This window comes from Symphalangus syndactylus, chromosome 10, assembly GCF_028878055.3.
Source record: "Symphalangus syndactylus isolate Jambi chromosome 10, NHGRI_mSymSyn1-v2.1_pri, whole genome shotgun sequence".
Classification (NCBI taxonomy): domain Eukaryota; kingdom Metazoa; phylum Chordata; class Mammalia; order Primates; family Hylobatidae; genus Symphalangus; species Symphalangus syndactylus.
The window spans coordinates 121,744,737-121,760,695 of NC_072432.2; the positions used below are offsets into that span (position 1 = coordinate 121,744,737).

General features: G+C 41.9%; 1 protein-coding gene across 2 annotated transcripts in view; it reads right to left on the bottom strand.

The window, feature by feature from the left end:
* The window catches only part of INTS9 (integrator complex subunit 9), a 117,277-nt gene that overhangs the window by 21,123 nt on the left and 80,195 nt on the right, over window positions 1-15,959 (bottom strand). For both annotated transcript variants that reach the window (XM_055295849.2, XM_055295850.2), the window contains 2 exons: window positions 7,860-7,971; window positions 5,142-5,322 (listed from right to left, as the gene is read on the bottom strand). In XM_055295849.2, coding sequence (XP_055151824.1) covers window positions 5,142-5,322; window positions 7,860-7,971 — 293 coding nt within the window. The remainder of the gene's footprint in view (window positions 1-5,141; window positions 5,323-7,859; window positions 7,972-15,959) is intronic.

A 15,959-nucleotide genomic window follows, 5' to 3' on the forward strand; every position in this document is an offset into this window, starting at 1 on the left:
TCAAGAAATCCTCCTGTCTCAGCCTCCCGAGTAGCTGGAATTATGGACGTGCACCACCATACCCTGCTAATATTTTAATCTTTTGTGGAAATGAGGTCTTGCTATGTTGCTCAGGCTGATCTCGAACTCCTGGCCTCAAGCAATCCTCCCGCCTTGGCCTCCTAAAGTGCTGGGATTACAGGTGTGAGCCACCCTGATCGGCCTCTTTCTACTTCTTTAACTATTTGTCTTCACACTTTTCCTAAGTATTTGTTCTCTAACAACCCCAAAAATGCAGGCATTACTTAAGTCCATCCTTTCCCCACTGCCTGTTCCTCTAACCTGAAATCCTCTCCCCAGACAATCCCATTCATTCTTGTGGCAATCCCAGCCACTCAACTACCTCAACGCTGAGGACACCCCACCCTGTGACTCCAGCCTGGGCTTCTCAGATCTTTGGATTGGACAAGTTTCACCTGCACATCCCCTGCCTCAGGCACCATCAATGCCCTCAGGGACAAAACCAAACTAAGCTAACCACCCTTGCTGTATGAACCTACCCTTCCTTTGTAGAACCTATTTTGTTTGGGGTCAACACGATCTACTACACTAGAAATTGCAGTGTCAATCTTGATTGCTACCTTTTCTGTATCAAGTAACCAGTAAGTCCTGCCCATTGTATTTCCTAATCGCCTCTCAAATCGGTTCCTGCATTGCTTTCCTCCAGGATGGTAGAGACTGGAGTCTTCTGTCCCTCGACCTCTGCAAAGACTCTTGTCTTGTACTTCAGTTGCACCCCCTCCCACCACCTCCCAACAAACTTCACATAAATGCAGAAGGCTCTATATAAAATGCACATACAATCATGTTCATTTCCTGCTTAGAATCCTCCAATGAATCCCCACCATGGACAGGATCCCTCTAGCCTCATACCCTGCCACTCCCCATCCTGAACTTCATACTGTAACAATAAAGAACTATGGATAGTTCTCTGAACAAACCAAACCATTCAAACCTCCCATCTGTCTTGGCCTGTGTTATCCTCACCACCCACACACCACCCCCGGCAGACCACCCAACTCATTCTTAAATAGTGTTTCTGTCTGGCTGATTCTTGGTCATTCTTCAGGAGCACCTCCTTCCAGAATCCTTTCTTAAACCCCCACACGGGGTCACCACCCACCCCCTTCTCTGAATACCATACAGATATATGTAGGTGTGTGCGTGGGTATGTGTGTATATATCTCCATCAGATTATTTCCGAGTGGTAAGAGGTTTACACAGCTGCCTCTTCCTTCATGGTACAGATTCCTCAAGGTCAGGGACCTCTTCGTATCCTCAGTGCTTTGGCACTTAAAGGTTTATGGATTTAAGTAAATAAAACTGTCAATGGAAACAAGAATAATATGATCACTGAGTTTAAGAGTCTACGGGAGGAATATTTGAAAAGCTTAAAAGACAGACACACATCCCATGTCTCACCATGGGAAAACTACTGCAAACTGTAATTTATAGGTTTTGTGGACTCAAAAAAATATTCTGAAAACTGATACAGTGATTCCACAATTCTTCCACAAAAATAAGTAAGCAAAAATACCTCCAAGAATTCTAAGAAAAATAATGGAGAAATGTACTTTACCACAGACTACAATTATAAGTGAGGCTACAGTTATTAAAATATATTAGCATCATGTTGGCCAAAGAATGAATGGGTCACTCAATCAGGATAGTCTAGAAACAAAACCTAGTACATATGAAAGTCTGGCATACGGCATTAATACAAATCAGCTGAAAAAGTTAACATTACTCAATAAATAGTACTTGGACAGGTTAAGTACTTGACTACTTGGGAAAAAATGAAATTAATGCTTCTCTTCATACTATATACTAAAACAAATTCCAGATAAAATAGTTAAGGGGTGATGTAAAAAAAAGAAAGAAGCTACAATAAAATTGAAAGAAAATACGTTTAGCCATGTGACACCTATAGGGGCAAGAATTTTCTAAACATAGTATTAACAGAAGAAACTGCAAAAGAGACTAAAACTATCAGTATAAAAAACTAAAAAAAACTTCTTGCAAAAAAACAAAAAAGTCAAAGGCCTAAATGCAATGTGTTACCCTGGATTGGATCCTGAATAAAAACAAAAAAATTTGTGGAAAAACTGGTGCAATCAGAATAAAGATTCAGAGTTAATAATAATGTACTAATGTTATTTAAGGGTGGGCGCAGTGGCTCACGCCTGTAATCCCAGCACTTTGGGAGGCCGAGGCGGGTGGATCACCTGAGGTCAGGAATTTGAGACCACCCTGGCCAACATGGTGAAACCCTGTCTCTACTAAAAATATAAAAATTAGCTGGGCATGGTGGCGGACACCTGTAATCCCAGCTATGCAGGAGGCTGAGGCAGGAGAATTGCTTGAACCCAGGAGGCAGAGGTTGCAGTGAGCCAAAATCGCACCATTGCACTCCAGCCTCGGCGACAAGAGACAAGGGCAAGACTCCGTCTTAAAAAACAAACAAAGTACTGTTATTTTAAAAATTTGGACTAATGAACATGGCCACGTGAGACATTAACATTAGGGGAAACCGAGTAAGAGGTATACGGGAACCCTCTGTACTGTGTACTTTTCTGTAAATCTAAAATCATTCCAAAGTAGTAAGTTTATTATTTTAAAAATGGAAAAAAACCAAAGACAAAAATGTGCCAAAATGAGAAAAAAAGTCTACATAAATATATCCTTAATACATATAGAAGGAGTTTGAATAAATGTATGAGAAACGTACAAAACCTCTAATAAGTAAATGGGCAAAAAGAGACCAATTTATAGAAAAATCTTTCTGGAAAGCAATTTAGATTCAGATAGTAAACATTAAAAAATATTTATACCCTTTGTTCCAGTAATTCTACTTTTAGTAATTTACCTAAAGCAAAAGATGTCATCATATACACAGAGAATGATATTAATTGAACATTTATTATGAAAAGCAAAAAAACTGGGAAAAGCCCTTCCATCTAGTAAGAAAATTAACCAAATCATACCATATATAAATGATGTACAAATGATGTAATAATGTAGTCATGTAAAATTTATGTTCTTAAAGATTTGATAATGCTTTAATCTAATATTTAATTTTTAAAAGCAGGATTCAAAATTAAACATTCAGTATGATACTGATATAGGAAGAAGAAATACATCAGAATGCTAAGAGTGGTGAGTTATTTCTGGATAGCAGGATGATGGGGTCAGTTTATTTATTTTTTTTTTGAGATAAAGTCTTACTTTGTTGCCCAGGCTGGAGTACAGTGGTGTGATCTCGGCTCACTGCAACCTCTGCCTCCCAGGTTCAAGCAGTTCTCCTGCCTCAGCGTCCCAAGTAGCTGGGATTACAGGCATGCACCACCACCATGCCCGGCTAATTTTTGTATTTCAGTAGAGACGGAATTTCACCATGTTGGCCAGACAGGTCTTAAACTCCTGACCTCAGGTGATCTATCCGCCTCAGCCTCCTAAACTGCTGGGATTACAGGTGTGAGCCACTGCGCCTGGCCAGGGTCAGTTTTTTTTTTACTGTCTTCTGTAATTTTAATTTTTTTCCTATGGTAAACACATATTACACGTATATTAGAAACTAACAAATATCTAAAAACCAGAAACACAAAAAACAACCTCCTCTCATTTTTGTATTCCCAGCTTCTGTCAAATAAAATATTCCAACAACATAAAACATATGTGGTGGGTGAAAACTGGACTTGAAGAGTGCACACTCTGCTGGGATCCAACCACAGAAGCCCACAGGGCTGGCCCAGGGAGTATCTTCTTCAGTATTTTTATTAAGGATCTGGAAGCAGAAATTCAGCGCACACTGATTAAATGTGCAAGTGATACTGAGGGTAGACTGCTCATTACTCAAGATGACCTTCCTCTGCTGGGAAAAATGAGACCCTGTTCACAAAGGATAAAATTCACTGGGTACCAATAAAAAGTGACAAAGGGCCGGGAGCAGTGGCTCACGCCTGTTAATCCCAGCACTTTGGGAGGCCAAGGCAGGTGGATCACCTGAGGTCAGGAGTTCGAGACCAGCTGACCAGCATGGTGAAACCCCCTCTCTACTAAGAATACAAAAATTAGCCGGGCATGGTGGCGGGTGCCTGTAATCCCAGCTACTTGGGAGGCTGAGGCAGAAGAATTGCTTGAACCCAGGAGGCAGAGGTTGCAGTGAGTGGAGATTGTGCCACCGTACTCCAGCCTGGGCGACAGAGCAAGACTGTCTCAAAAAAAAAAAAAAAACGTGACAAAGAAGAATAATTTGTACGTGGGATAGAGACGCCTGTATGAGTCTAAACACAGAGGGGAGAAAAGACCACAGAAGGGAATGAAAAAAGTACTTTACAAAAGCAAGGGTTGGGGGCAGTGTAACTGAATATATCATGAGACGATGATGTACAAATTCCTTTTTAATTAGAAACTCAGTACATGCTGGGTCTATCTGGCTACCTCATGACTAAAAGGGATTAAATGCAGCTCAGTCTGCCTGTGTCACAGTCCCAGAACGTTTGGGAAGCACCATTCTAAGGCACCATTGGGGATATTGTAAAAGTTATTTCCTACTTCTCCCTTTATTTTTGGTCAGGTGAGTTATATTCAAACATGCAAAATAACTCTAAAAAGGTTCACTAATTTCGTATTGTTTCATATTTTGCCAGCTTTAGGATTTGATCAATTTTCTGATGTAATAAAATTTTGTCAAATATCATACTATTGCAATTTTTAAAAATCTAGTTTTTTTTCTCAGATTTGGCACTATACATTTTAGACAACATGAGCTTGGGCTTGAAAATTTTTTTAACTTTTAGAATGTCATTTCACCTAGTAACAGACAGAGGGTGGCATGTGATAAGTATATAAGATTTTTGTTACCAGTTTTGAAAGTGCTGGGCTAAGGTAAGTCTGCCTTGCATTCTTCCCTCTTTGACAACTATTATTCTAAACTTAGCAATGCAACAGATTTGGCTTTTAATAATGCAATCTTATCACAGACAGAAAAACAACAAAATGAAATTTCCACAGTAATGTGAGAAAAAACAGGATTATTTTTATTCTTACTGCTTGAATGTCCTGAATCAAATAAAATTCGTAGAAAAAAACCACTGACATACCACTCAGCAAAGATCTGGGAAAACTCCAGTGAACTGTTGGCCACAGGGGAGATGAAGTAGAGGGGGACGCTGGAGAGCCCGGCTGAGTCAATGTACTGATATAGGCACTCCAGGAGGTCATAGATCACTCCAGAAGGGTAGCATGGAACCAACACGTTTCCTCCATTCCGGACTGTCAGAGCTAGAAAAGTGGATGCCAGAGGAGAAAAAAACATCGTGTCAAAAGCGCAGTGTTATAAAGATAGACTGTAACTTGTAAAATAAGATTTGCACTTGTTTTCCTACTTCTGTTTTTATGATTTACTCACATGTCTAATAAGCTGCTTCTTTGGAAGAACACATCAAAGCAGGGGATGCTATAGGCTGATACTTATTTTCTCATCATTGTCTAATCTAGGTCCCTGGGAATAGAGCATGTGATTAGGGGTTTGGGTTTTTACCAATGGCACACTGAGCTTCAGGACAGAGCCTCCAAGCTCCTTCCCGTTTTAGATCCTGCTCAAAAATTTGCTGGATTTGTCTCTGTTCAGTCTCTGACCATGGCTGAATGACCTATAAGAAAATAGGCCGAGTTTTTCCGTTTGACTAACGTTTGTCTGCAGGAGTTAGTAGTATTTTCTTTCATTAACGTTTGTCTGCAGGAAAATCCCCTATACTTTAAGTACTTAGGCTCACCTAGATGCTGTAACTTGAGGGCTGGTGGACTTGCTATTACTAGAGTATGGTACTAGAGTAGGGTACAGTGGAGAAAATCAACATCGCTGGTCATAGCTCAAGAGCCTGGCTCAAATCCTACCTTTGTCCCAACCCACAGGACCACAGGAAAGCCACTACAACCTTCCTTGGCCTCAGTTTCTGCATCAGTTACATGAAAAGAATGAACGAGATCAGTAATTTCCAAGCTTTAGTTTGCGTGGAAAATGCCAGAGAATATGTTGAAAATGCAACTTTTCTTCTGGATGTCTCCTTTCTCCAGAGATTCTGACTTACTAGGTCTAAGGTAGGGCCCCCAAATTTGCATTTTTAATAAGTAATCCCACTGGTCTTAAGGAATGTGGTTAGTGGACCCCACTTTGAGAGACTGAATTAAATGTAAGGTTCCTTTCAAGCCTAAAGTTCTTTGAGTCTATGATTCTAGATTATAAACAAACATACGAACCAAGACTCTATTTGAGATTAGTCCAATTATTTTTCTAAGGTACAAATAAATTACCTTTGGATTAGTATCAAAGAACAAAAACAGACTATGTTTATTAGCAAGCTAAGTTTAATTTCTAAGAACAGCGCCTTCCATGTAAATATAAGAAGATGACCACTTCTTCTTCCTAGAGCAGAAGTAATATCACTTAAAGTTGCTGGAGCTGAAGGTCTGAGCTCATTAACACCTCTTTGGTAGCTGTTACGGACTGAATGTGTGCGTCCCCCACAAGATTCTCATGTTGTAGGCCTAACCCCCACTGTGATGGTACAGAGAGGCAGGGACTTTGGGAAGTGATTAGGTTTAGATGAGGTCATGAGGGTGCAGGCCCCAGGATGGGATTCATGCCCTCATAAGAGGACGAGAGGCAGGGCACGGTGGCTCACACCTGTAATCCCAGCACTTTGGGAGGCCGAGGCGGACGGATCATGAGGTCAGGAGTTCGAGACCAGCCTGGCCAACATAGTGAAACCTAGTCTCTACTAAAAATACAAAAATTAGCTGGGCACACTCCTGCTGAGGCAGGAGAATCGCTTGAACCTGGGAGGCAGAGGTTGCAGTGAGCCAAGATCATGCCACTGTGCTCTAGCCTGGGCAACAGAGCATGACTCCGTCTCAAAAAAAAAAAAGAAGAAGAAGAGGAAGAGACACCAGAGCTTCCCCTCTTCTCCACATGAGGACACAGCAAAATGGTGGTCATCTGCATCAAGAAACGACCATGCTGGCACCCTGATCCCAGACTTCCCAGTCTCCAGTATTGTGAGAAGTTAATGTCTGCAGTATTCTGTTACAGCAGCCCAAACTGACTAAGACAGTAACCAACCTATTTGTCTAAATGAGAGGCAGAACTTCCAGATTTAGTGACAGTTATATCCAAAGGAAAATAAATTTCTTCCAGGTAGAAAATACCCCATACCTCTCTTAATTTAGCCTTTCCTCAAAAGAAGAAAAAATAAAACCAACCAAATATTAGTGGGGAAAAAATATACCTGTTCGGCCGGGTGCTGTGGCTCACGCCTGAAATCCCAGCATTTTGGGAGGCCAAAGCAGGCGGATGGCCTGAGGTCAGGAGTTCCAGACCAGCCTGGCCAACATGGTGAAACCCTCTCTCTACAAAAAATACAGAAATTAGCCGGATGTGTTGGCACACGCCTGTAGTCCCAGCTACTCAGGAGGTTGAGTCAGGAGAATTGCTTGAACCCAGGAGACGGAGGTTGCAGTAAGCCAAGATTATGCCACTGCACTCAAGCCTGGGTGACAGAGCAAGACTCTGTCTCAAAAACAAACAAACAAACAAACAAACATTCATACATATATATCTGTTCACTGTATCACTGCTGTGAGTTCAAAGTGTAACACTCTTTTCTGTGCTATTATTTGCAAAGATGTACTGCCTCCCTCCTTTGACAACTGCTACTCTGTAAGCACTCCTTCACCCATTATTGTAAAATATTATATTTATTATTGTAAAATAAATGCAAGATAGATCATCCAACGTAAGATGAGAGACGGTTGCACACCTAGGTTGCTGCAGAACTCTCCCACCATTCCATCTGGGTTTGCAGTGGGGATCTGGGTAAGCCCTGTCAGAACAAGAACATCACTGTTTTTGAGAGAAGCTTGGTCCATGGGCTGAAAAAGAACACAGAAATATGGTTAGTAATTTTAAAAGGAACATTACCTACAAATAGTGAAAGAATACAAGAACACAGACATTGCTCTTTCTACATTTAACCCATCATCGAGTTCTCTTATGTTCTCTAAGGAATAGTCTGTCCTTAACCACTGTCTGCCTAAGTTGGGTGGGGACTGATGGGAAGAGGCAAGAAGGCGCTTTACAGAGGGATGAACAAGTTCTGTATCTTCACTGGGGCAGTGATTATATCAAAATTCAGTTTTACACATTTAAGATCTTTGTGTTTTACCATATATACATTTTACCTCCATTAAAACAACGTATCTTGTATTTCTGTAATGCTTTCGTCTTTTCAAAATGCTATCTCACACGCCATCAGTGGTTCTCAAGCTTCTTGTGAGTCAGAATCCCCTGGAGGGTGTGCTAAAACACGGATTGTTGGGCCCCTCCCAGAGTTTCAGATTCAGGTTGGGGTGGGGCCTGAGAATCTGCATTTTCACATCTTCCCAGGAGATGCTGCCATTGCTGGCCTGGGGAATCACACTTTGAGAAGCATGCATTATAGAATTTGATTCTCAAAATAACTCTGAAACACAGGAAATAAGCATACACTATGGGAATATGGAATTTAGGACTCAAAGAGGTAAGGAGATTTACACTAAGTCCCAGTGGCATAGAAGCCATGAACAACCCTGGATTGGGAACTAGAAGGTCAAATCTACTCCCGATTCCATGACCAGCCTCGTGACCTCAGTCACAGCTCTGAGCAGGGTTTCCTATAAAATGGGGCTATTTCTTGACCCATCTCCCCTAGATGACTTCTGTAAGTCTCATAGGTTAACATCCACGATCTGCTTGTGAACTAGGAACTCCCAGGGCACACTACTATGTGATTCTTAGGATGCTGTGTTTTTATTTTTACTCACCACAGCTTGAATTTAATTTTGATTGTTTTCAAAGCATTTCAAAAAATATTACCCTTTCTAAATAAATTAGGATTAAAATAAGAAACCAAAATGAGGGCCCATGGATTGAGAAGCTGGAGGGCTCACAGGAGAGCTCATAAAAGTTTCCATCTGAAACACATCCTTTCCTCATCTCCATTGAAAATACCCAGTGGATCGTCAGAAGAAAAAAGCCAGCAACACAGTTTACTAAGAAGGCTTACCCCTCTTTTTTCTGTCCCACCCAATTTCGCAGTAAATAAAATTCCAAATAATAGTAAAGTCTCAACATCTGCATTGTGGTCTCCGAGTAGCTGTGCCTTGAGTATTTTCCTTTCACCTTCTATTGTATATAAGCATGGATACATGAGCTTCATTATTTTTTAAATAACATAATTTTGGTCTTATGTTATAAGCAGCTTTATAACCTGAAAAACATTTAATATGGAAACAGAAAAAGGCCAGTGGTGAAGGCAGCAATGTGTGAATAGCTTCTATTTTCTATTTGCACAAGTATATTCACACAAGTATGTAAGAGCTTTTTCTCTGCTTGGGCAGAACTCATCTATTTGTACTTCTCCAACAAATACATATGCACCCATTGTTTCCAGAGAAGAGAGGAAGGGAAGTACAGGACAGAGATTCTTAGCGGCAGATGTGTAAGGGGCCTCAGATTGTTTCTCGTGTGCGAGTTATCAACTGCAAGGAAACCGGAATGGTGAGAAAGGAACCAAGCATCAGTGGGTAGCACAATTAGCTTAAAATGGCAACCATGTTATATGGACCTTGTTAGAATGAACCAATAATGATCCCGAGGGCTGAAGGGAGATGAGGGACTTTAGAGGATCCAGGAACCTTCTAAAATGGTATATACAATTCTGTGTGTGCCTGTGTAAACTTTTCTTTTTTCTTTCTTTTTTTTGAGACAGCTCTGTTGCCCAGGCTGGAGTGCAGTGGTGACATCTCGGCTCACTGCAACCTCCACCTCTTGGGTTCAAGCAATTCTCCTGCCTCAGCCTCCTGAGTAGCTGGGATTACAGGTGCTCACCACCAAGCCCGGCTAACTTTTGTATTTTTACTAGAGAAAAGTTTTCACCATGTTGGCCAGGCTGGTCTTCTACTCCTGATTTCAAGTGATCTGCCTGCCTTGATCTCCCAAAGTGCTGGGATTACAGTCGTGAGCCACCACGCCCAACCTCTGTGTATACTTTTCCATAAATTTAACTGGGTGGTGAAATGGAGCCATGACCCCAAAAAGATGAAGAACTACTGATTCACACTTGAACTCTGACATTTGAGGCTGCAGTGAGCTATGTTTGCAACACTGCGCTTTAGCCTGGGTGGCAGTGCAAGACTCTCTCCCTCTCAAATAAAACAAAAGAACTACTGATCCAGATAAAAATATATAACACAGGTCAGGCTAAGTGGCTCACGCCTGTAATCCCAGCACTTTGTGAGGCCAAGGCAGGTGGATCACGAGGTCAGGCGTTCGAGACTAGCCTGGCCAACATAGCGAAACCCAGTCTCTACTAAAAATACAAATAATTAGCTAGGCGTGGTGGCAGGCACCTGTAATCCCACCTACTCGGGAGGCTGAGGCAGGAGAACTGTTTGAACAAGGGAGGCAGAGGTTGCAGTGAGCCAAGATCACGCCATTGCACTCCAGCCTGGGCAACAAGAGTGAAACTTTGTCTCAAACAAAACAAAACATATAACACAGAGCAAACTCTGAAAACATTATCTCTGAACCTTGGCCATTAGCATCTTCCTCCTTTGAATGTTAAATGACCACCGACAAACAAACAGAGGCAGTGCTACAGTACGAATGTCGAATGTCGCCAAGTTGGAACCATTGTAAGATACCTCATAATCAGATCAGACTGGATGTTTGTAATTTTAGCCCTTAACTCAGAGACATTTCTCGTTGATTCCCAGGGCTACTGTGATGAAGCAGGCTTAAAAGGCTTTTAGTGACACTCCAAACCAAGCTAACACCTCAAACAACTCCATTTCACCACGAAAGGGCAAATATATAGATTACTGGTGTCAATGACCACTCACTGAGTGCTGCAAACAGGAACATTTTGTTCAAATACACACACAAAGAAAAAGCCATCTTGTCCAAGTACCAACTTAAAATACCTTACAAAGTTGAAAGTCACAAACAAGTGATTCTTCTTCTTGGTCACTTTGCAAGCCGGGGACCCCTAGCCAGCAACGCCCCACTCGGGCCTCACTCAGCCACATTGGTGTGCTGAGGTCAGTAATACATGGCTTTTTGGCAGATGATGTTTTGTTCCAGTTTTCTTTCATTCCTTGGCTAAGGAACTTAAGACTCAATTTCAACAGCCTGGGTCACTCACTGCCTTTGCAACATCTCCCAGACATCTCTCCCTTCCCCATACCAAGTTGTCCTTTTAACATGTGCCCTGGGGCATCTAATACTTTCTATCTCAGCACTGATCACTCCAAACTGAAAGTACTATTTACTTGTCTGTGTCCCACCACAGGACTCTGAAGCTCCGTGAAGGCAAGAACTTTGTTTCCCTGTTGCCTAGCAAAATGCCTGGCATACAGCATTTACTAAACAAACATTTGCTGAATAGATGAATACATAAAAAGAACATGGTCTGGTAGGAAACGTGAGAATTTCACACTGGGAAAGAGTGCAGTGGGAGTCAGGAAGGTGAGGGGAAGCATGCCCACTGCAGGAGGTGGGGAGGGCATGGGCACGGTGAGGCAGCGTGCATATGCCAAATGAATCTACTTGGCCAGAATGGAGAATGTACTTTGGGACGGAGAAAGGAGTTGAGTAAAGACAGTGCAATTGGTAAAGGGCCAAAAAGGTCAGGACCATGCCCACTGACAGAGCAGGCAGTGAGGAGCCAACAGTCTGAAGCAGCAAATGACATTCTGGTAACAGCAATTACAGGAGATTTTGCTAAAGGAGGTGGGTGAGAGCAAACAGAGAACATTTTTAAGGCCCCTATAGCAGTCCAGACAGAGAGAAACAAATTATAATGTCATAGCAGGTGAGGAGATGGAAGCAGCAGATCCACTTGACTGATCACCTGCACCCTGGAGAAAAGTTCTGCATGTACACATCTTCTCCCCCTATTATAACTTCTGTAAATTTCATGTTTATCCTGTAGCCTAGTTTACTCTGTTCCCCAAAGTAGGGGTTTAGGAAATATCACTAACTACATGAGGTAATGAATGAACAACTAAACAAATGCACATAAATGGTATACATTACTTCTGAGAGAAGGAAATATTCTGCAGAGAGAAGCTGTACAGCCAGATAAGACAAACAAGATAGCAAGCGTGGAAAGAAATAGGTGGAGGGCCAGTAAATTGTCCAGTCTCTCCCTCTTTGCTTCATGGGACCAACCTCCAACTGATCCACGGACTATTAGTAGCTCAGCTTACCTGCCACCCTAGCCCCCAAATATATTAGGTTTAACTTTTACTGTAGAGCTTCCAGATCAGAGCATAGTATTGCAGAAACAGCAGAACATTTGGGGAAATTCAGGGGGAAGAAAACATTACAAAAAACAAAACAAACCTACCTAGCAACTGCCTTAGTTCTTAAAAATTTGATTCGGCTGGGCACGGTGGCTCACGCCTATAATCCCAGAACTTTGGGAGGCCAAGGCAGGTGGATTGCTTGAGCCCAGGAGTTTGAAACCAGCCTGAGCAACATGGCAAAACCCCATCTCTACAAAAAATACAAAAAAATTAGCCTGGCATGGTGGGGTGCGCCTATACCTCTAGCTACTCAGGAGGCTGAGATGGGAGGAACTCTTAAGCCCAGGAGGCAGAAGCTGCAGTGAAAGGAGATCATGCCCTTGCTCTCCAGCCTGAGTGACAGAGTAAGACTCTGTCTCAAAACAAACAAACAAAAAACCCAAAAAAAAACCCCCCAAAAACAAAAAACTTGATACAAGAAATCCAAATTTAAGATATTTTCTTTAGATTTAAGAAACTACATTACTGCCAGTCTTTGTTTATTTACTTATTTATTTTTGAGACAGAATCTTGCTCTGTTGCTCAGACTGGAGTGCAGTGGCGTGATCTCAGCTCACTGCAGCCTCAACCTCCTTGGGCTAAAGTAAGACTCCCACCTCAGCTTCCCAAGTAGCTGGGACCACAGGTGTGTGCCACCAGGGCCAGCTAATTTTTGTATTTTTTGTAGAGATGGAGTTTTACCATGTTGCCCAGCCTGGTCTCAAACTCCAGGGCTCAAGCAATCCTCCTGCCTCGACCTCCCAAAGTGCTGGGATTACAGGAGGGAGCCACCAGGCTCAACCAGTGCCAGAGTCTTTAAGACCTCAAGAAAATGAGCCAATAGGAGCATTCCCCTGACCTTCAAAGGGAAAAGGATCATGAAGTACAGGTGTGGGAATTGTGCCAGCTCTAGGAGACCTTCTCATAGGCCAACCACCGCCTTCCAACCCCATAGATAAGAAGGAATTCCCACAGTGAAGAATAAAACATCATAAGCTCAGGGAATGACTGGGTGGAAAATGCCAATTCATTTTCTTTTATTTCATTTCTTAAACAAATTATTTCCAAAATTCTAAGCCAGAGATTCTTAACCTGATAAATAACAAAGGGCTTCTGAGGACATCATAAACTCAGGGTCCCCAGAAATAAAAAGCGAAGTCTGTGTCAATGTGCATAAATGTTTCATTACTTTTTTTGGAATAGTTCTCATCAGATTCTTACTATCAGGGTTTTGGTTAATGACCCACAAAATGTTAAGAACCACTGCTTGAAGGCAGACATCCCCCTGTGGAATCCTTGCTTTCAAATAATCTCTCCTCTCCTTCTCCCTCATAGACCCAAGGAGGCTTAGAAACCAGAGAACCACGTGTCTTAGCTTCAAGGCCAAAAGTTATATGGGAAGGAAATAGCCCATTGACTGGCTGTGCTTGGTTTTCCAAATTTATTCCAGAACAGAGACCAAGGTGTTAGTGTTGGAGAGTCTTCAAGGCCTTCAGGTAAGAGCTAAAAGGGTAGGATGGATACCTTTCCAGGTCTCTTTTGTGGTCAGAAAGATGAGAAAAGATCAAAACAATAAACTAAACCTAAACACGAATGAAAATATACTGCCAAGAGTAACAGCAAAATACTCTACCATGCCCTACAATTTTCCATACTTCAAATCTTAAACTGGTAAGGACATCAGTGTCACATTCTATTATAGATAAGTTTCTAAAACTAACCAGGCCTGGCTCATGCCTGTAATCTCACCACTTTGGGAGGCTGAGATGGGTGAATTGCTTGAGCCCAGGAGTTCGAGACCAGCCTGAGCAACATGGTAAAACCCCGTTTCTACAAAAAAAAAAAAAAAAAAAAAAAAAAAAAAAAAAAATAGCCAGATGTGCTGGTGCACTGTAATCCCAGCTCTTGGGAGACTGAGGTGGGAGGGTCATCTGAGCCCACAGAGTTTGAGGTTGCAGTGAGTCATGATCATGCCACTGCACTCCAACCTGGGCAACAGAGTGAGACTGTCTCAAAAATAAATAAATAAAGTAAGTAAATAATAAAACCAAGCCCTAATGTCTAGGTATATGTAGCTTTTGCTATACTATGCTGGGGAATTTCACATCTAAAACTCGAGGCTACCCCTGAAGTCAGACAGAGTAGCCAAGAAGCTATTGAAATAATATGACTATTAAGCTGCCTTTTCAAACCAACATAATACAAAATGTAGTATTCAAATACAGGTTTGCAGGTCACAAGCAAATCCATTCATTTGATTAGCCAGGGCCAGAAAGGCTGCAGCTTCAATAATCAGAAGTGCTTGCTAGTTATTGCCAATACATTTATGGGATCTTTCCAACAGGTGCTGCTTGCTTTGTTCTATTAGTATTATCATTTTTAAACTGCGTCCTGGGCCCTTTTTCTGGGCAGACTGTACAACTGTTTGAAATAAGTTTTTTTTAAGGAAAAAAGTTTTAAGCCATTTAAATGTCCAACAGTGGAAGAGTTAAACATTTCATGGTATATCCACATGATAGACCACCAGACAGATATCATATGTCATGTGGTAGAATCCATGATGACCTAAGTAAAGTTCACTATACAGTTCATCAGAAAGAGTAGAAAAGCAGGCTGCAAATAGCTCTTAATGTCAGGATTCATACAGTTTTTATCTTTTCTCTGAGATTTTTGTATTTTCCAAAATTATTACAATAAATACAAATTAAAATTTTCTAATCAGAAATAGAAGAAAATAATATTATTTCAAAATAAGACGTCTATTATAATTCCTGACAAGACCACACATGGGCATGAGCTGCTGGCATGGTCCCAGAATCTATTTGTATTTTTATTTATTTTGAGACAGGGTCTCACTTTGTTGCCCAGGCTGGAGAACAGTGGTGCAGTCACAGCTCACTGCAGCCTCAACCTCCCTAACTCAAGCGATCCTCCCACCTCAGCATCCCGAGTAGCTGAGACCACAGGTGTGTGCCGCCATGCCCAGCTTCTTTCTTGATTTTTTGTAGAGACGGGGTCCCACTATATTGTCCAAGCTGGTCTTGAACACTCCTGAGCTCAAGCAATCCTCCCACCTTGGCCTCCCAAGGTGTTGGGATTACAGGCGTGAGCCAATATGCTCTGCCACACTCTCAAAATCTAAACTGAGAGGACAGAGACACTCAGAAGCAAGGGCAGCTGACAAATTTGAGAAACTAAATGAAAACTGGAATAAATTCCTGGGGAAACTAGGGGTCTTGGAATGAGGACAAAATGGCAGGCAATCGCCTCTACTGCGGGTGGAGGAGAGGCTGGGTAAAAACCTTTGTCCTTTTTTCTTTCCTCCATATTACAGTTAGCAGATTGTGGAAGGTTCAACACCACCCCCCGCCAACTGCGTGAGGAAGGAAATGCCAGAACAGTGGGATGAAGGTTCACAGAACACCGAGCCACTCCTTGCTTGTTCCCTCACACCACAAGGGCAAAGTGGTGACAAGTAAGGGAGACACTCATGAGAAACAATGTCTGAAGCAGTGGTATGAGAAGAGGGTCCC